The sequence below is a fragment of the Amblyomma americanum genome, chromosome 4, assembly GCF_052857255.1.
Source record: "Amblyomma americanum isolate KBUSLIRL-KWMA chromosome 4, ASM5285725v1, whole genome shotgun sequence".
In the NCBI taxonomy this organism is placed as follows: domain Eukaryota; kingdom Metazoa; phylum Arthropoda; class Arachnida; order Ixodida; family Ixodidae; genus Amblyomma; species Amblyomma americanum.
In genome coordinates, this window is record NC_135500.1 from 150,909,982 (window position 1) to 150,932,017 (window position 22,036).

At 45.0% G+C, this 22,036-nt stretch overlaps 1 protein-coding gene across 1 annotated transcript in view; it reads left to right on the forward strand.

Annotated features, from left to right (window-relative positions):
• LOC144128530 (cell adhesion molecule Dscam2-like) overlaps positions 1-9,121 on the forward strand; it is a 219,329-nt gene extending 210,208 nt beyond the window's left edge. Inside the window, exons 18-23 of the mRNA XM_077661976.1 lie at positions 186-275; positions 418-600; positions 3,659-3,952; positions 4,830-5,009; positions 5,388-5,644; positions 8,181-9,121. Of these exons, the coding sequence (XP_077518102.1) occupies positions 186-275; positions 418-600; positions 3,659-3,952; positions 4,830-5,009; positions 5,388-5,644; positions 8,181-8,195 (1,019 nt within the window). The 3' untranslated portion in view covers positions 8,196-9,121. The remainder of the gene's footprint in view (positions 1-185; positions 276-417; positions 601-3,658; positions 3,953-4,829; positions 5,010-5,387; positions 5,645-8,180) is intronic.
• The last annotated feature ends 12,915 nt before the right edge of the window (positions 9,122-22,036 follow it).

Below are 22,036 nucleotides of genomic sequence, written 5' to 3' on the forward strand. Positions count from 1 at the left end.
TATGACACTATGACGCACTATGAGTTTTCGCTACTTGGCAGGTACCGCACTTAACCCCATTCTACTCTGCAATGACGTGCAAGCCGAGGCACAGGATGTTCGCTGACGTCCCGCAATCTGCCATGAGAATACTAACTGTACACTTAGGCTTTATTTCCTAAACGCTCTGCGTTTTGGCAACGCAGATGTGGCTTCCCTCTTCCGTGTGGCCGTCAACTACACATCCTCAACGGAAATACGGATTGCTTGGCACGATGTCATCGGGTCACGACATGGTGAGCTGGATTGTTCCTTTTCTTTATGAGTTCGATCAGCTTGTTGGTAACTGTAACAACAAAGTTTTTTTTACTAGGATTAGCACGATTTAACTACGTGTCATAGTGCTACTGCAGCTCTTTAAGATATGTGTATCTGCAGGCTACAAGCTTTACCTGCGGCCAAACATCAGCGACTGGGAAACGTACAAAGTTCCAGGAAGCACAACTGCTTACACGTTCAGCAACTTACGCTGCGGGACGCGGTATGAAATTTACGTAGAAGCAGTCGGAGAGACGAGGCCCAGAATGACGTCTATCATCAGTGCCCACACCAAAGGGTCTGGTAAGTATTGATCTGAGAGGGAAGAAGTTAATTTAAAATTAACGACTTTCTAGAATTTATCCACTTACAGAAATCTTTTGTGGTCCATGAAAAATTCGGCGACCGCATTTCTCATTGAAAAAGAACGCAGGCAGCTTGTTCGGCTCGATTCAGCAGCGCAATCAGAATTACCTTTGTTTGCATGAAACACTTTACCTCTGCCTCATGAACGCTCCAATCTGGTAAAAATATGGTTAAAATTCACGTATTTCGTTAGAGCGCTCAGTCAAGGTTTATATCATCAGTGAAGGAATAGAGTTCTTACATTTGATTCTTTATTACGGCACGGCGTCTGCGTATTCTGCGAAACTTCAACACGGTCTTCACCTACATGGTGATTTGCGTACGGCTGTGTACTCTAGCGCTCAACCATTAAGTTTCAAATCAGATAACTATTGTATTAGGGCAGACGGTCCACCATTAGCGGTTCTTACGTTATTAAAGTGAAAGCCTTACTAGGTTATGTTGACAAGGTCGCAGCAATTGACGTGTTCCAGCAGTTCTGAGAAGAGATAGCGTCAAAGGAGTGGTTGTAATCGAAAGACAATGATGGGAGGATGCCGCGCAAACAAAACATTTCGAAGTTGGATGAATATCTAATTAATTAGAGCCAAAAACGCCCAATAAGTGGGCGGGGTCAGTGCAGAAGTAACGCCAAATATGAAAACGCCGGAAGTGTGGGACCACGTGCCCGGAATTGTGGGCGGAGCCAACGCATGGCGCCAAATGTGAACACCAGAAATGAATACTGAGATGAAACGAGAAAAAATTTGCAATTAATTGAAATCTAATCAAATAACTAAATATTAAGAAAACTGTTAAGCGTGAATTAAGGGGTATTAATGGTGAATTAAGGGTGAAAAATGGTGTGACAGTGCGGAGCGGAGCGATGCCACGCCAAACGTGAAATGAGTATACGGCCTCATCCGCTTTGACGCGTCGCCCCTACGCCATTTGCGGTTTGCTGAAGTGACGTCACGATCACGTGAGACACACGGAGCATGGGAGCACCAAGAACAAGAACTTGAAATGAGTATACGGCCCCTTCCACTTCGGCGCGCCGCTTCTACGCCAGTCGCTCTCTCGCCCTTACCGCGTACAGATTCTGTGTTCGCGCGCTGAAGCCGTGGTGCTTAACTGCGCGTTGTGTGGGCGTGTGGCATCATGTTTAAGCCGTCTGTGCCATCGCATAGTGCAGCTTCAACGTCCACATCACATGTAAAGAGAGGCAAAGAGAATCAAAGAGAGTCAAAGAGAGGCGAGAGGGGCAAAGAGAGGCAAATAGGGGCAAAGAGAGGCAAAAAGAATCAAAAAGAAGCAAAGACCGGTGAGGAGTGCCGAGGAGGCATCAATGCTTTCGCATTACTCAAATGCGGGTTGCCGCAGTGATCACGAACTTTTTGTGAGCTCTTTCATGTCAACAAGGAAGCCTTAAGATTGCATTTAGTCTCCTTTATTAGATCAGGAGATTTTATTGACTACATATACAGTCGAACACGCTTATAACGAACCTGACGGTCACCAGCATCGTGTTCAATGTATCTGAGGTTCGTAGTAAGTGGATCAGCTCTATTAAAGCAAAAAAAAATGTAAAAGGAGACAATAGTGGCTTTTCAATAATGAAAAGGTTTGTTATGCAGGTGCGCTCCGTCATGCAGGTCCTAAAACCGCGCTTGTCAAGCACGCCGGATTGGTCACGCGCTTCTCGTTGAAATAATTTCTGCCACCGAGATGCTTTAGGGGCGCAATATTGCTCATTGCGATATGGGCGTTCATGGCAACTGGTGGGCGGTTGGCTCCCCCGTCTCCTAGCCGCGACAATTTTTTAGGAATGAAGCGACGAAGTTGTGCTAGACACGTGCACGCAGAACGTATCAATTGCGCTGCTTTCACTCCCTCATTTATCCCTTCCCTTACGGCGCGGTTCAGGTGTCCAACGATATATGAGACAGATACTGCGCCATTTCCTTTCCCCAAAAAACCAATTATTATTATTATGCCGGTTGTATGCACCATTCTTCCGCCTTGGAGCAAAGCAAAAGTTGGAGGCCTGTCTAGGCCAGAAGGCGTACCACGTGACTGGCAGCCAAAGTTCGCGGGTAGCTGCCATTGCTTGATCACCGGCCGCGTGCAGTTGTCCCCCGCTTTCAATGCTGCCCCTGTTTCGCATGCACCACGCTTCCGCTTGTACTACAGACCAACCGGCACATGTGCACGCATCGATTGACACTGCAGCCCGTCGGTGCGCACTTGGTTGGCGATTTCATTTGCGACTTTTATTGTGTTTTTATGTCGCCACGTTGTTTTAGAAGCGGGTCGGAGGTGTCATGGTAGCCAAGAAACGCTTTTCGGTCTCTACGCTCGCGGGAAGAGCGCGTTTTCAGACTGCGCGGCCGAACTTACGGCACCTTCTCGTTCGCTTTAACAGAGCTGTACTGTCATGGTCATTCGTTGTATCTGACACGCAGTGCCATTGCTCTAATACTTTTCCTGACGGTAGCAACACCTACGTTCAAATAAACGAGCGTGGTTTATAACTGCGGCCGTGATAAGTGGGCTCGCCTGTATTATAGAATAAGCACGTCACCTGATAATAAGGGTGTGCTTAATGATGGGAGGAATTATGTATCAGCAGCAGATGCTCTAAAATGAAGCAACGATAATCTTTTTGCATCATGCCTGGCATCATTATACATTGACGCGGGAACTACAAGATCTATGTCTGTCAGTATCTTAGAGCTTTTAAATGCAGCCGAGGCAAACTATTTGTTCCTTTCCTTTTTGCGGTGAAGTTAGTGTTAGTTATTTCTTTGCCAAGCATTCATGTCTGTGTGAACTCCAGTTTGCGAAGCGTTCAGGTTCATTTGAATATGACAGCACTCGTGCCTACCGCTGAAACACCTTAGCATTGCGAGTGTCGATATAGTTAAAAAGATAGCTTAGGTCCGGTCAGAGGCTAACGAGCAGATTACAGAACCAGCAGAATTGTTTAGCTAGCCTCGTACCTTGTGTGGCGCAGTACCTGTGGCCCCTTCGCACCAGCAGCCGCTGCTGGTAGACAGCGAGAATGTTCCTCTAGACCTGGAGGCGTTTGGCGACGGAGGGTGTCCCATAGGGCACTACGTGGTCAAGTACCGTGCCATGGACGATACCGAGTGGACCGTCGTCTCCAAGGAGGGCACAAAAGGTCACCTTGTAGCGCTCAACAACCTTGAGCGAGGACGACGCTACAAGCTTCTCCTGGGCGCCGCGAACTCGGCTGGATACACTGAACGCCTCTATGACGTACACGTGGCTCCTGCTGCCAGCAAAGGTGCGTGCTAGCCGGCAATATTGTGAACAAAAGAGAATTGCGTATGTCTTTAGAAATCATTTCAACTGAAAGTCAATGGTACCGCACGTGGACCTTCTTGTTTTTAAGTGAGTGGTTTTTAGCGGGGATATATTGTTCCTTTCTTGCTTAGTTCCACTAAGTGAACCGTACTGACTCCTGCACATTGAATGCAACATTTGAACATACATTTTAGGTCGCATGGCGACCAGTGCTAAATTGCGCGAGCTGCAGCATTTAAGAATGTGGGCGTCTTTATATTTATCTCGTGAAGCTTGTAGACCACGCATCGGTGCCTGCATTTGCTGTGAACAGTTAAAGGCTCACTTTTTATTATGCTAATTTTCGTACTTTCTGTCACGGTGTCTGGACTGTAAGGAATAGATTTTTTCAAAGCAAAGAAAATTCACACGACACGTAGGCCACCTGCTGAAACCGAATGTTTTGAACTGTAGTGAATAATGAGGTTCGATTTCGGCTGCATTGTGTGACTTTTTTTTTTGGTGAGAGGAGATCATAGTGGCTGGTTCACAAATCCCGAAAGTTTTGTACTTTGATTATGGCAATAGAAAACCCATGTCGACAATCATCCCTAATACCATAATGGAGATCAAGTAGGGGCCATGACGAGCGAAGCGCTGCTGAGTCGCATTTTTTTTAAAATCTGCAAAGTGTTGTGAAAACGCTACAGCAATTTTTTATGCAATTTAAAATCAGTCTTATGCACGGCATGGTTTTTATAGACCAGAATACGGTAAGAACAAAGTGTAGGCTATGTTTTTTTTTTATTCCAGGCCCTCCTTCATTGATGCGACCGAGAAACTCGCGTGACGTCACATTTCTGTTCAAACTATTCCAGGAATGTCTGAGACGTCGACCGGGGCGGTGTCCCAGCAGGAGATGCATCGAAAGCTTGCTGTAGTAACCTCCATCGTGTGCTCCGTGGTGGTGCTTATCGTGATCGTGGTGGCCGCGTGCGTTGAGCTGGGACGCCGCAGGAGGAGGGAACGCGCCGAGGCAGCGGCCTCCGAAATATACGGTGCGCCCCTTACGTACACGCTATAGCCCAATTAGTTACGCACCAAGAAATCAACTGCTTTTCATGCCACTTACTTGTTTCAAGGGTGAAAAATTAGAATCAATCAATATAGAGTAGTGCTGGGAATAAAGAGAGGAGGTATCACAGGACGTAATGGAAACGATTGAAAGAGTTCCGCAAAAGTGGTCATTGTTGTGTATATTACTGAATAAATAAGGAGGGCATGCTTACAGCATTCTACACGAATTCATAGCAGACTTATAAATTTTACTCAGCGACAGTTTCTGCACGAACGTTTACAAATCGCAAAGTGCTTAGTTTTATGAATGACTTTGTTATGTGGTGTGTAACAGCTCCTTTTTTTTCTGGAATATCTAGCGGAGCCGAGGCTCAAGCCTGCGTCAAAGTGCGAGGAGGTGGCTCTTGCCACCTGGGATAAACAGAAGGAGCCGTTGCCTACACCTGCTCGAAACGGGGACCTGTCCCATCCGCAACAACAGCAACTCTACGCTCCCTGTCCGTACGGCACGTCGTCGGGACGACTGCGGCAGCACGCAGCGGATGGAACGCTGGGAAGGCGGTCCCACACCAGAACTGAGATCGTCGAAGAGTTCTACGACATGCCTTTGCCACCGGTGAGCGCTTCGCTACGCCCTTAGAGAGACCCTAACTTGGCCACATGAATTTGCGTTCAAGGTAGAGGACTTGCTAGAAGGGGTGGACCGAAGACAATGGGCTACCTGGGATCAATTTTCATGCAGCTCTATTGCCTCATAGATAATGAGTCGTGTCATTTCATGAATACTCTATACATTTCAGTGAGGCGGTCTTTTTTATTGCATGTGTGTTAAGACTGCCGCATCGACGTTAGTCTCACGACCGTATAGATTTGACTTTCGTCACGCTAGAAGCTTCCACATCAATGGTTTGCTACGTTAGTAAGATACCTATTTTAATGTCCAATAAAATTTTCAACTGATCTGAAAAAAAGAATACCGGCGCACATACTCGTGGCCGTTTTATACCCCTCAGCGTAGCGCATATATTGCTCTGCGCGTTCGTTTCCTCTGTCTAATACAGAAAGATCTGTAAAGGAAAGCATTTATTTGAAGGATGGCATAAAGGTATAAGTGTTAGAAGAAACCCTTTCGCAAAGTTCAAAAATCATTGCAGACTGGCACTTTTGTCAAGGAGATCTGGGGAGCCCAGGTGAGGAGATTCGCTGGATGCGTACTTTGCCTCAGTTTCTTTCGTAGAACTAGAAAGCATGTGATCCCTTGGCTAGACCATTGGCATTCCTAGGTCCGGGAGTTACGCACGGGTATCATTTTGCGTCAACGAGTGCCTGTAGGAAAGACAGTGTTTAACAACATGTATTTATGCATATCTGTAGGGATATGCCTTTCTATAAGACGGTAAGAATAGATGGAAAAATTTCCTTTCGACATGTTTCTCAACAATTCCGTCTTTTTGTCGCCATAACATGTACTAGCATTTGACACCGTCTCCGTTTGGATTTCAGTACGCCGTTCACCGACACTTCATCCGGCTGGAGACATTACCCGTACCTAGTCTCGACAAAGAGTCTCGACTCTAACTAAAACAACAGAGTGCTCAAAAAGGTATACAGCAAGCCTGACAACAGCAAAATTAATGCCTCCACTACACGCCCACGCAAAGCACCCACTTCATGCACAGCTCACGCAATAATGGCACTCTTGCTCTTAGTGAACGTCCTGTTTCTTTGCCTAACTTTCTCGAGCATTGCTTGACGTATTCAAAGTTAATCTGCTCCGTCGTGAGCCTAGGATTTCGTTGTATTTGTCGTCATTTTGTGCAGACCTCTAGTTGCCTTGAGGGTGGTTTTGGCGGCTGATTCCGCGTGTTATTAAAGTAATTTAAATCACACGTGTGAATAGATAATCACAACCTAAACTAATAGAACGTTCGCTGCTCGAATTACTTAATCAAATGCTGATTCTGAGAAAGGTTCTGAGAAAGGTAAAAGTGAATATTTGAGAGTGGACTTCGCACTCAACAGTAACTCATCGTTAATCTGAAAAATAAATTGTTTTAAATTATGGCGCTAAAATATTAATTGCTCAAGTTGGCAATCCCCCATCATTCTCAGGAAAGGTTAATTTTTGTCCGAAAAGTAGTCTTGCTTTCCTGAATTTCTGCACGGGTCCTTCTTTTGTACATGCAGCACCCCAAAGGCGGCAGATTGTAAATATCACCTCTTGAGCCTTCAGTTATTATTTTTAGAATCAGATGCGGACGTTTAATTCCACTGTTCTTTCAATAAATTGTTCAAATGCATTTTTTGAGCCGTGTTCATTATGACGGCATTCACGGTAGAGAGGTACAGTCAAGATTTTGTTTTTTTTTATTTACTCCACCAATTCCACCCCCTACGAAGTGCGTGCACGATTGCGCAGTCGTAGGTTTTGTGGTATACAGCCAATATGCGGGCCTGAATGGGCTTGAAACTCCATTCTGCAGTGATCGTGAGAAAATATTTGTTAAAATTCTCATTTGTTTGCTTTTTTTTTTAAAAAGGTGGCAATTATCAGGCTTTCACTCAAGTTGGCGTTTTTAGATCCTCAGAGTAGCTCCTTTTACGCACGCGGTTGTTATTTATTAACCATCTTCTTATAATTAGTTTTTTCATTTGCAATGCAAGCTACTTCTTACTGTTAGTTCTGTTTCAAAAGAAGCCATCAGCGTTCCTCCTTTCCCGAAATTCCTCTTTGAAGCAAGTGCTTACGGCACGAATCTAATTAACATGTTTTTTATCCAAGATTCTGGAACCAACTGAATTTATTTGCAACCCCAAACAGCTTTCTCAATTTCTTACCTAGAATACCAACAGATTCTATTGATTAAAAGTACTTCATTAGTTTTTTTTCTTTTACGCTTTGAATCCTTTTATTTTGCATAAGTTTCTCTTGAGTACGCATATTTGTGCCCTTCTAGAGTAGTCACCACCATGTTTTCAATACGTTAGCTTCCTGTTATGGGCTCTATTTACTGCAAAATGCAGGCAATTTTTTTTATTTTCGGGATCCTCCACCCTCTTTTTCTTAGAGGATCTCACGACGCCAGCATATGATTTGCCTGCCGCAATACTAGTGTTTTCCCTGACTCAATTTTATTTCGCTTTGATTTCAGGGATTTCGGTGCTAATAGTAACTAATTCAACGTGGAAGTACCACTCCGTGTGCATGTGCGCAAGGATATGCCGGGGTGAAATCTACGTTCTTACTTCTCGTCTCTCTCCATAAAAAACGAAGGATTTGCTTCAAGGCGACGAAGGCGCCGTCAAGGCTTGCGGCTTCAAGACCTACAAGATGTGGTTATGTGTGTGCATGTCTGCGTGCTAGTGTGTGTGTGCGCGCGTGGAAGTCTCAAATGTGTTTGTGACGTACGAAGTCGTCAGTGAAACAAGTGTACCGAGTGCTGAAATCAAACCGGAAACAATCTCCTTTTTCCGCCATTCCTCGCCCAACTGCCATACTATGGGAGAAGTAAACTCAAGGCCGACGGAACGTTCTCAAGTGTGCGATGCCTGCCGGTCACCTGTGCGCTCACGTTTTCCAGTGCATTTTCACCGTGTGAGTCGTGTGGGGAGCTTTCAGTCACAAACTGCTTACGACGGTCCACGTGTGAAGACATTATTGTGATAGGACGAACACTCGGCGACATAATTTAGTCTAGAAAGCCGGCTGTCGGAGGCCTTAATTGTTGCTGGCGCAACACAGTTTCAAGATCTGACATTGTTCGACCGGACTGCGTCGTTTGTTCTATAACGACGCTCAAAATATTTAAAAGACGGAAGAAGCTTTTCGTAGATGTTTCTTGTGATCGACTGTTTTAAATAGCCGGAATATGGTTGAACGGCACACGCACTCCGCAGCCAAAAGTGTTTGAGTGTAGTTGCCGAACAGTAGACACCACTGAAGAAACGCTTGCCGGGCGCTCTCAGATAATTAGTATTGACTATGTTTTCAAGGACAGGTCCAGATGTAACATACGTGAAAACTTTTGTCTATTACGTTGGTTTATGATGCTGAATTTATCTTGTCGAAGTAAAACAAAAATACCTTACACATACGCTTTGTGTTTCCTCAGAACCGCGTCACATTTCTTTTCAGCCTTACATGGTCGTCATACGTGATTGCGAGCTCTGGATTTGCAATTACTCTGCGGCCAATTGCTAATGCTGTATTTAAAAAGCTACATATATTAACTGAGTACAACCGATAAGCACGTACACTTATTAAGTGCCATGAATGATCTTTCTTGGAAAAAAAGCCCCACATTTATTTCAGTAACCAATTCGCGTCCTTTTTGGGTAGTTTTACGGACTCCTCTCGGTTTAAACACAATGAGAAGAATCACAAGGATGTTAATTATTATAGCACAGATTCTTTGGTTATATTGAGACAGGCTTCTCCCTTGCGCTTACATAACCTATATACATACCGATGTGGCACATATACGGCGGCTTTTGTTATCTTAGTCATAGCTTTCACACTCCATTAGCTATCATGCGCAGCGTTGCCTCAGTTTTAGTAAATTAACACTTGAAAACAACGAGAAAATTGTGCACAAAAACATTTTAGGCCGTTAAAAGCAAATTTGGGTTGAGACGAAGTGGTAGGCACAGGCGATATGAATTGTTACCTGACCTATTTTACCTCCATAACATCAAAGAAATTTGTGATGGAGACGTGGCCGCTCTGCGCCATTCTATATGAGAAAAGTTTGGACCGCTTCTCGGTACGTCCAAGTTCGTTATGTGCCTGCAATCACATGCGAAGGGAAAGCCATGCGAGGCAGCACTATACGAGACGGCTGTTTTGATACGAGATAAACTGAGCACAATACTGTTCCAATACGAAACAGACGTCTTGACCCACGGAGAAAAATTCTGTGTTGAAGCTCAGTAATATCAGAAAAAAAACATGTAATTTATTGACCACCCTGCATGTTGTAAAAGAATAAGCTAACGGCCACAGTGACTTAGGCCCAGTCAGCATTACAATCTGAATGTAGATGGCTTAGTTCTCGACGCATCACTGTGAAAGCAGTTAGCGTTGTAAAATTCAGTGATACTCAGGGCAAGTAATGCCCGGATGAGCTAAAATGTGCTTAAACAGTACACCTTTTGCTAGCAGTTTTCCACAACACAGGGGAAAAAAGTTGTTCATAAAACTCCTAACAATTCTATTAGTTCACAATGTACCATACACATGGCGGTCGAGATCAGTGGCATCGCGAGTTGAGGTCAAGGCCACCTCGCACCGCGTAAGAAATCATTGATCTCGCTAAAGCTTCCTGGTGGTCAAGCTGATCCTCCATGGTCAATAAACATCAGCGTATTGTAACATGAGGCATAGACATATGTGCCGTACCTCCTCTCTTGGTTGAGTTTTACTTGCGCTAACAATTTCTGAGCCATTTCCTCGTAGGTTTTCTTTCGACATCTCCATATGAGCCAACACCCATTCACTCCGCTTGTATCGTGATATTGCATAAATCCCTCCAATATTAAATAAAGGGCACCATCATTTTGCAGAAAAAGATTATTTTTAACGACTTGCAGATATTACACGCGAAGAGAAAAACTACATAAGAAAGAAAAGTGCGCCTGTTCTTATATTTATAGGCTAATTATTAAATAAGTGCTGAAACTTTGCAACCATTCCTAATAAAGACATACACCTATGCCGTGCGATAGCCTCAAAATTGCCCCAATCTGCAGCGCAAATCTTGAAGAGCGTTTTCAACGCTAAGAATCGGCCGCTCAGGTGCTGTTGCGTTGATACAAGGGACGCACAGTAAAATGTTGCGGTGATTTTTGTACCAGGACCATCACGACGACAAAATTAGTCCATATGCCTCAGGCCGCATTCGTTTAGGCAATAACCACATGGCGCATATTATTCGGGACTCGCCTAATAGGTAATGCAGATATGCTCCTGGAAATTACTGGTATAAACAGTAAATTTACCAGTTCTGTCAACGGTAGATGCCCAACGATTTTACAAGCGTCTTGGCCGCATAGCTGTCACCGCTTCTGAAGATACTCGTTGCAGCTAGTGCATATCCTCTAGTTCCCCGTGCGCACCGTCAGCCAGCAGTGTGTGCCCTGCCTGACGTGTCGGTGTGTGAAGTTAGTGCCATATGTGTTCTTCTCCTATATAAGGCATGGAATCATGGCACGAAACATGTCCGCCTTTATCTATTGTTTTCGCACCTCTCAACATTCTTATTTTGTATTTTAGCCGTGGTTGGTCACCGTTGCCAACCATGACATCAAATAGTGTGTGGCCCCAGTGCTGTGCGTGCTTCTCGAACAGCATTCTTCGCTGGAGCAAAAGGCCCACACGGCAGCTCCGGCTTACAAGGTATGCTTTTCTCCCCAGCCATCGACGGAGACTGCCTGCAACTTGCAAATCAAGAATACGAAGATGGCGCCTGTGTGTTGCTGCGTTTCTTCAGTGCTTCTGAGCGGAAGAGCGCTGTTTCTGACATAATAGCTGAGTGTGTCTCTCCTGTGATCTGCGGCGGCACAAGCCACAACGTCTAGAGTATGTGTGTGACGTCCGGGTTGTGCGATTTCTTCCGACGACTGTGCTTCCGAAGCACAGAAAGCCACCTGCTTATTGGCCAAGGACAGCGTCTCTCACCCTCTGAACAATGGATTACTGTTCTGCCTTCCATGCAACTGCCGGCTGCTTTCAACCACTTATGGATCCCGGTATGCTGCTATGATCATTCTGTGAGTCGTCGAACACCACATATGGTGCGCGTGCTTATTCTTTTCCAGCCGATGCTTTTTGTCAGAATGCGCAGGGAATGTACTTTTACAGGAGGAAAACAAGGAACAGCAGCTGCAAGTCGACACCACATATTATGCGCGGGCTTATTCTCGCCTAGCCGATGCTTTCTGTCAGAAAGCGCATTTAATGCTGTTTAGGGGCTCGTGAAGCGGCTTGCACCTGCTCTTTGTTTCGCTGTTGTAAAGATGAATTGTTGAGTCGCCCTTAAGACTGCGCCTACACCACTGCACTTAACACAGGTATTATTTTTTCATGCAGTTCGGGATCCATCCTGTTATTGCCCTGATGTACTACACGTAATTAGGAATTCATTCCAGTAACAACTCTGTGCCAGTGTCGCGTGCAATACGAAAGAACTGAGCGCGCCAGGTGCTATTTCTATACAAGCGATGCCGACTATTTGTGTTCTGTCGATTGTTATCTGTACGATAGTGTCAGGATAGAAAAATAAAAAAATATGTAACGGTTGGGAGCAGGCACTTTATGCTCGAAAAAAGAAATGTCGGTTAGAATTTTTATCAAGTGATCCGAGCTTTTTTTCTGCCTTGGAAATATATATTACTTAATATGAACAGCGGCTGACAGTTGCCGTGCATAGCAGGCGTACTGCAATCTTTGTTATAAACCGTTGTTGAAAATATAGCTCCTTCCCGCTCATCTACGATAGCTCTTCAGTTTTATAACATTTTACCTAACATATCAGCGTCACACATAATAACTAATGAAGTCCATACGCCACAAATGCCGACAAAAATCTAAGACCGTCCACTGTGCTATCTCTAAAGAGGCATGCAACCGACAGACAAAAAGTCCTTTTTCAATCCTAATCGCCTTTTCTTCCAGTTGGAAAACGAACGTAAGAAACGTGGGGGCTTTTTTACTACATTCTCAAAGAAGACAGTGCGATAGCATTTTGGTTAGAGGCTGGGGTGTCTAAAATAATTGTCTAATTTTTCTCTCGCAATTGTACTGTGAAAACAACGATTGAAACCGGTGCTACTGCCTTTGCTGGGCATGCATGAGTCATGGCCTTCTTGAATATTTCAAGTACCTTCCATTGCATTATAAAATGGGACTACACAAATACACCTTAATCCATTTTCTGGAGTGGGCTCACATCCAAAATTTCGGTGGTCTTTGGAAATATTTGGAGGTGGCCAACTTTCAACTACTTTCGGGGGTCCTTGCATTTTCAAATTTGGTGGTGCCCTTTGATTGGTCCGCTGGTGGTCGCGCGTGTTGATGACGTCCTGACGATCTCAGTCGCATTCATAGATCACGGGGAGTCCTCATACGCTATTGGCGCTCTGGCGCCCCAGTTAGGCGAAGCGCATATGCACTGGCAGGTGTTTGTTTCAAACACAGCCACAGCTGCAGGTTGTGTGACCCAGTTTTCTATTCCCGACCTCCCTTGAGGCTCATCCGCAGCGCCACGGTGGACAGGTTGCAAGCGCATGATATTTGGGAGTGGTAGGCAGTTTACTCGCAATCCGGTTTGGAGGTTACCATCTTCCACGCTGTACAAGTTATGAAGAATTCACAAGGTCGCGTGACCTTTCCCGACCAGCCAGGAAATTTTTCGGGAATTAAAATTTCGCTGTTCTCTGATTGGTAAATTTTGGTAACATTTTCCTGATGGTGTCACCACAGATTTGACCATTCAAAGAATATTGTTACGTAGAAGCAGGAAACTGTCTGACGACAGCGTAAACGCTATCGCATTGTAACAGAAGCACCGAACTTACTTTAGTCTAATACTTCGATGGAGAGATGAAAATGCCAGCATATCGAGGACATTTTTGCAGTTTTTACATTCTGGAGAATATCTTAGAAGCACGCTATACTGGGCGAGTTGGTTAGTGTTCATTCTGACGACGAGCGCGTAATTCGACAAAGGACAGGAAGAAAAGACAACCCGTGTTGTCTTTTCTTTGTGTCCCTAATCGAATTTCGCGCTGGTCATCAGAAGGAGATTATCTTCCGGAGTGAGTGAGCGCCACTGCTTTTGAGGCTGTTGTAGAGAGGGCATCCGGACACGTCTGTCGCCATTTTAAGCAATCACCTGCGTCCGGTTGCGAAACGGGCGACAAACTGGCGTAAGTCCGAATGGTGGTAATTGTACTAAGCTTGAACGCTGAGGTCAGACTGCAAAACGCACAGGAACCTTGACTTCGTCGCAATCGCACGAAACCCATACCCTCAGAGAAAACTGTTCCATATGTACACGCAAAGTCGATAAGACTGGCCGCTTCCCCGTTAGAATACTCTAGAGCCTCAGATATGAAATGATGACAGGGCTCGAATTTCCACGGGCGATTTCCAAGACGGCCGCGTATTTAGAGTACCACACGAGAACGAAGATTCGAGATCTTCCAGCGTTGATTTAAACATGCCATGCAGCCATTTCAGTGGAAGTCACAAAATGTTTACAGAAGGTCGCATGTGAAAGAATGCATGATGTCCTTAACCGAAACATAAACACGCAAGCCTTTGGTGGCCGCTGTGCGTCAAAAAACAGGTCCACGCTAACTTGCCATCAAGTACAAAAAGTGATGTTACCGTGGTCAGAAAAGATTCGTACATTTTATATGTCAGTTCAAGCAGAAGAACATTTTCCTGACATGATCAATATTGATGACTTTCACAAGCCTCGATGATAATTTTCGGAAGGGCTAATGTACAAAAGTTTGATGTTCCTCTATGTTGGCTTTCGGTTTCCTCATTTTCTTGAATACTTCGTCGGGTATATTAGAGTCGAGTTTATAAGCCTCAACCTTCGCATTTCATGCCTTATTCCATAGTTTGCTTTTATATGCGGGTGTTGTGCAAACATAGCATGCTCACCCCTGCCCTCTGCACCTAGCAGCTTTGTAAGGTCAGCCACGTGCTGTGAAAGGTCTGGGCTGTCGTTCCTTTCTGCGCTATACTTTCCCCCTTTTTTCCTAAGGAAAAGGAGACGCAGCGTGACATCCCCTTCATTTCCGACTTCTAATCTCACAGACACTCACTCGGGCGTCAATCTCATTTTGGTCCTGCGTTAACACACTCGTAGCGCAGACGCTGGCCAGCCGTTTCCGGACGAAGATTATGGTGTAAATACAGCCCTTAGACTTTTATATTGGATTTACTGTTTCTTCTTATTGCCTATCTTCTTGCTTCGTTTCCATCACACAAGCTCCCGATTTCTTGTTCACCGCGATTCAGTACTGACTATTTCTTTCTTACATATTCCTGTCTTCGAAACAGCCTCCCTGCTTCCACGTGCCTCTCGATCCAGTCGGTGATGTGGCTCCTTGCTTTTTTCATTTTTCCTTTGCTGGCGCTCTTCTCCCTATCCCGTTCCGCTTGACTCCACCCTTTCATCAAGCTCCTCTCTCTTCCCCATCATCTCCTGCCTTCACTCTCTCTCGCTCTCTTGTCCACTTCCTATAGTCGTGGCACTAGATCTTGAGCAAGACCCTCACCGAGCGTTATCGCCCTCGCCGTTTCCTGAACCACCGGAACCCTTGGAGTCGCCAATGGCTTTTATGAGGCCAAGAGATTTTAATGCGTGCTTCAAGCCGCCTCCGCCACACTCAGAGAACGAAAGAAAATTTGCGAAATAAGAGGGTCGGAGGACAACGATAACGGGGTGAAAACTTGCAGAACCGGAAGTGGAAATAGCTTGCTCTGCAAGAGAGAGCCGGAACATTACAAAAGCCATCGAACAAGAGAAAGAATAGGGAGGCGAATGAACGGGGAGTGCAAGCTAAATGCGGGTAATGGTACGAACCATGAAAGATTGTTCACCAATGAACGGGCCCCGTGGCGTTGTTCCCTTATCGGGCGAGGAACCCAGTGGTTCGAGAAGAGAAGAGAGACTGTCCGCGCGAAATATTTCTAGAAGTTTCTAGGAAACCCTTAGCTGCGACGAGTGAACAAGGCAGGGTTGAGGAATCGCAAGGTCTGGCGCAGTAATCTGTTGAGAACATCACGCAAGGTGAGCTTGTTTTTGTGCGACAGATTTACTGATTTGCTGATCTCCTGAGAACGTCTTGGCGGGCCAGTTGGTCAATCATCCTGTATCGAAGAGCGAGAACAACGACAAAGCAAAACAGACGAGGAAACAGTCAGTTTGCAGAGCTCCGACCTTTGAGCTTAAGCATAAAACTTTATGTATTAACTCCTTTATTCGTCTACACGGCGCAATATTCTTAAAAGATTAAAAAGCTTAAATCGCTCCATTTAGTGAAACAGCGGCGCTGTTTGCTTAACCCTTACCCCATGCCGATTGGAACGGCGTCCTAAGGCAAATTCAAAAGCCGTAGTACATGTATTTATATCAGTAGTTTTTTTAGGCCTACTTCAAACCTTTATGGAAGTCTTATTTCTGGACGCCCGTGTGTAAGCGTGATGGCCGGTCTTTTGGAAACACACAGGATGCGGTTAGTTGCTACGGTCGAAATCAATGTTTCTTCAGGCAATATAGTTAGCGAAGTGATGCGCACGCAACAGAGTCATGTATGCTACATGACCACATGAATATGCTGTGACGTGCCGCGACGACCAGAATCCATTACGCCATTTCGGCCAGCAGAATAGAGTTCTGAGAATTCCAAAAACACATTCATCTAATACAAAGAGCCAGCGACAAATCTCAGTTGGTTGCCTAACTTTGACCCTGTAATGAATAGGTACTCAAAAATTTGATTAAAACTTGCGAATGTCCATGATTTTAGCACAAAGTGATCCTTCCTTGCTGAAATTATAGAAGAGTGAGAATTTTTTAAAAAGTGGCTGCTTTCAGGGCATAAATAAATATAAATAATCATGATTATTCTGAGGTTCGAAGAAGCAAACTTCCACACGGCTCCATCACCCACCGGTCATGTGTGTGGTTGCGTTATGACCGCCGATAGCATAGCCAGTTTTGCTTGTTTGGCAAAAATGCTGGTTTCAGCATAGCATCTCTATATCTGGTGGCTGACACATGGAACATCCTTGGATAAATAAGTTGTGAAAAGAGCTTTCTTAAATTATGCCAGCCATTATTTCGTTTCTGAGAGAAGAAATTATTTTTCTTCTCATTTTTAGGATCCGTATCACAGCGTTCGTGTTTGGGGTGTCTTCCTCCCGTGCTCGTCTTTTTTGCGATATATTTTATTCATGTATCACATATCATAGTTGGACATTGTACTCATGGCTAAAAATACATGTTCTGGACTCTAATTACCCAGTTACAAAAATTAACTCAAGAATGAAGTGCCAGATTCCCTACAAACGAGACCCTGCAGCCCGTAGAGATACCAATTTATCATGATGCCGCTTTAAATCGATTAAGCAGTGTTTACTCCTATTTTATTTGTCATCCCTTGTGATGCAGCGGTAGATTCAAGGAGATTTATCACAAATTCTTCAGAATCAGTTGACGCCATTGGCTGAAGCGTCGTCTTTGAGAGGAATTCACCGCTTTGTTCTTAAGTTGCATGCGACTATAGCCAAAACGACTTACCTATTTTTTGACGTCGGCCGTAGCTGGCGCCAATATTGCGGAGAGGCCGTGTTTTGACCTCAGAATCAGTAAAGTAATTTTTTATTAAAGATTACGTTAAAACAGTTATAACAGACTCATCTTAGATGCACTTTGCGATGTACACGGCTGACTACGGCCCGAGGTTACAGTAACGGTTTTCCAACCGTTTTGGAAACACAGAGACTAGATACCTAGAAATATGCAGACGCAGCTCTACTGTTTGTTAGAAAAGCAGTTACGTTTCATCCTCGACCGGCTTTATTACTTGGTAATTAAGCCGTCGTGGTTTCATCTGAAGGAAGACGACTCGGTGGCGCTTAATAAATGTCAGTCCCCTCTAAGATACGAAATATGGCTTCCGAAATTAATTAGGAGAACAACCTTGCGGACTCGCTTTTCCACGTCATTTCGGCGCAGCTTTTAAAGGATCGTCCAAGCACACAGCACGAGGTAAGGGAAATGGAGCGCACTAGTTTCAATACCGTTGATTTCTTCTTTGTGCACAATCGGAGCTTCCCGATCGCGTCGACTTCGTGCTGCCTTAAATGTGAGACCACTTCGCGCAGTTGTTTCCTTGGTTGCCGCAATGCGAGCGCGATGCACAGGGTCCGCGGCGCGCTATCGCTGGGCTGCCTTCTCCTATGCACGTGGCTCCGGGTCTCAGCGCAATTGACGTCGCTATTGTGCATTTGGTATCCTTCGGTTTTCCGCTAACGCCTGCTCTTGCGATGATGTTCTTCTATTACGTCCTGCCACGACAATAGCGTGCCCGGTAACTACTCAAATTCGGAACCGAGAAAGCGGTTGCAATCTCGGGCCAATTCTGGTTCTGCTTTTTATTTATTCTCTTTCGCGGCACGACTGCTACGCTTCCTTGCTGTTTTGCCTTCACACCTAAGACGCGCTTGTTCAAGAATATATGCCACGCAGCTACATTTGGGAAAATAAATATTACTTACAGGGGTGCAAACGCGGAACCCTTTCGCATCCTCTGATGTTCGAAAGGCTGCCAGGGAGGACGGCCTCTCTTTTGGGTGTGCATGAAACAGTGATCGCTTCGACTACTTACAAGTCCTTATAAAATTTAGTCTGCCTGAAAAAATGTGATCGAAGTTTGAAACGTGCAAAGCTACGAAGAAGCCGTATTTAGCTGAAATGAGTGGAATTGAAAGCGAGCTTGGTAAACACTGCCAAAAGCAGGAATTGTATTTCCGGAAGGCGCTGTCCTGACTAATGGAATGTTTATTTCGAGCCAAAGAACGGCGGGCACAGAAAACAGAAGTTCGTAAAATTTCGTTCTTTCGGCGAAATTAAAAAAAGCTGTAATTTAACAACAGTGGCTAAAAGGAAACGAATACTGCACTTTTAAGAAATAAGGTAAATTATGTATTGTAAGCAAATGAGAAGTGTATATAGCATGTGTGTAAATTTCTGGTAACAGACTACTTTAAAGGAACGTGACTCAAGATACGAAGTCAACATGTGCAAGAAAGAAACTGGTCATGAAAGAAAGTACTGTAAAAATGTAATGAATATGGCGAATAGAGAGCGCAGAGAACACAGTTCGTATACACACTACAGAAATTCATTCAGGACAAAAAAAAAAAACTGCGCTCCTTCAACATCTCTTTTCGCGTTAGCTGGAGGGTGCAGAATCTGCGCCACTAAAACGCCTCGTCGTTCAAAAGCAAGCCACACAATGGACGAAGACGCTTGTCTCGGGCCTGTCCTCGCTACTCGTTGATGCTATGCCTAACGGCGCTTTCTCGGCGCTTACGAAACCGCTGCTGATGTCCTCACCCTTCCTTTCTCCTCTCTTATGCGGAGAGCGTCTTCGAATACACGCGATGACAGAACCACTCGAGCTACAGCGAGCGAGATCTCTTCGGACGCGGATGCTGCCGGGCACGCTGAGTGGAAGGGGAGTCAGGAGGAGCGACAGCCGAGACTGGAGCTATTCAGCGCATTCTCTGCCATATGCGGCGCCGAAGAACGAGAAAGGAGCCAGCTTGCACGGAGGCGAACACGCGAAACGAACCGGGACAAACGTAATGAACTCGGTGACAGATGCACAATGGGCAGAAGAAATTACTCGATTGAAACCGCCTGCAGTCGTGACGCGATCTATTGTTGGCGCTGTCTCCACTAATGGAAGCTCTTTAGCTCCTGCTGCAGTGTGTGCACGTGCGACATGCGATGAACGAAATTGCTGTTTTTGCCCGGTTTTAAACCAAAATAACCTCCTGTCTTTACTGTGTGTTCGTATTGTCATTTACTTCAATAAATTTTGTGGAAGTGGAAAAGAGGAATGTTAACGGTGAGACAGCGCTTCTGCGAGAAAACGAAATCTGATCGTGCTGATTAAGACATAAAGGGAAGCCTTGAATTATTAATTTCTTTTCTCGGATTGACGACCTGAAATAGAGAAGAATGAGGTAGTTGGCATTCAAACGAAGGATTCTTGCTTCAAAGGAACCTGAATAAATTGCACAGATGAAGACGAAGTCTACTCCGGGGTATTTGAGAGTCAGTGGTATCAGAGTCAGCAGACCTCCATTATGCTTGGCGTAGCTGTTTTCTACAGTATTGCGCAGTGGTGTAAGTGTTCTTTTGTTACGGTGTTAGCTGCCTAAATGTATATATATCAGTGCATTTTAGGTGATGGAATAAAAAAGCGGAAAAGAGACGAACATGCTTTGCAGTTATGAACCTTGCGAAAGTGTAGAAAATAAGCCAAAACATTATGCGCACATTAGCGAACTTTCCAAATTACATCTTGAATTACAAAAATATTTTGAGGCTGACAGCAGAGTTGGCGGAAAGTATTGCACAAAGTAAAAATTGCATTTCTGAATTCTGTGCAGGCATTGCAGGACTTTTCGACATTGCACGCCTACTCCACATACTTAATAATAGAAATACCAACGAGTCTCGTACACACCAACGCAGATAGAGAAAAGAGCATTAGTCAGGCCCACATGGGGGTATCCGGGTTATTTTTGACCACACAGGTTTCTTTGTTCCGCCCTTATAGATCAATACCTTGATGTTTTTGCATTTAGTCTCCTTAAAAAAGAAATCACAGCATGATTTCAGTGATCAACTCTGCGTCCTTAAAGCACAGCTCTGGCCGTTCATTTCTAGGAAAGAATTTGGAAGTTTTGTTTTTACTTGTGTTTTATGGAAAATAAGTATTGAAGCGGCTTTCCCAGCTAACCTTGTGAACGTGGGTACTGCGCATACTCTTCGGCAATGTAAAAAGTTTGATCTTGGTGGCGCCGGCGTTGCGCTTCTGCGGGGTCGCTGGGTATCCGATTACGTTCATGACTATCGTTTTGCAGAAGAACCGACAACTGAGCGAGTTGGTGCATCATAGACGTGGTAAAAAACAGTGCAGCGACGATGCACGCGTACGAAGCGCTTGGTCGTCTTCTTTCTTTTACGTGTCCGTCGTCGCTGCGCGGTTTTGACCACGTCCATGACTATCGTTTTGTAGCGAAAGCTACACCGGCCACGAACTCGCGATTTCACTGTAGCGATGCTCCGAGGAGGCACAGAGACAGGCCTTGAGCCGTTGCCTAGCAACCGCCTCAGCGGGGCGGACGCTGCGCGCTTGCTGCGCCATCTGGCATGACGTCACACCGCTCGCCTCGCCGCGGAGCCACCCTTACCCGCCCTTACGCGCCTAACGGCTAACCAACGTATTCGGTGGCGACGTCTATGGGAGCCACTGAAACCCTCCATAGTCACTGACTAAAAAAAAAAAAACCTGTGTCAAGGCTGGGAGTCGAACCAGGGCCTTTCGCGTTTGAGGCGGAGACGCTACCAAACCGCAACTTATTTTTTTTTATTGCACGGAAACAGTGCCGAAAAGAAAAGTGTAAGCACGCTTACGCCACAAAACACCAGGCCACCTTACTCGTGCATGAATCTTCCTTCCAAAATATGAAAAGTCTGGGAGGCACACGCAGGCATCCAGATAGGAGAGCCAGCTAGGCGACTCTTGCAAGGCAGCATATACTCCCCGCACCAAAGCGCACTGTTCACGAAACAGATTTCGACGACCGTGGTGATTCGGCGTGGCGGTCCATCATGCGGCTCTTCCAGAGAATAAATAGTCCCAGCAACATAAATATATCATATAGCACAGCACTGCTTTTCTCCGCGGGCAAAAAACGAATACAGTAATTCGTGATGTCAATGTCCTTCTTAATTGTTCGTTGTAAAATGTCCCAGAAGATAGCATCAACGCACAGAACAAAACAATGGTCAATTTACTTATTTACTACAATTTACTACAACTTTAGTTCGCTACTTATTTTAGTTCGCAAGAAACTTCGATCAACAACCACATCAGAAACACTAGTGACAACGCGGAAGAAATTGAATAGCAGAATAATCGAGTGGCGTGTAGGTTGTAAAAAGTTTTCGGCTAATATGCCAACCTCCAGTAACAATTTAAAAAGGATGAGTCTACATTATGAATCATTTCGCAATACGTCTAGCCTTATGTGTAGGAACTAAGGATGCAGCAAAAAGAAAAAAAAAGCGAGACGCCTTTTAAGAAATGCTTTTGCGCTAAGTAGGCTGCCGTAAAGCCCTCCTTGTGCCTCGAATTCAACATCCGCACAAATAAAATCATGCACTGCTTCCCGCGGGCTATAAAA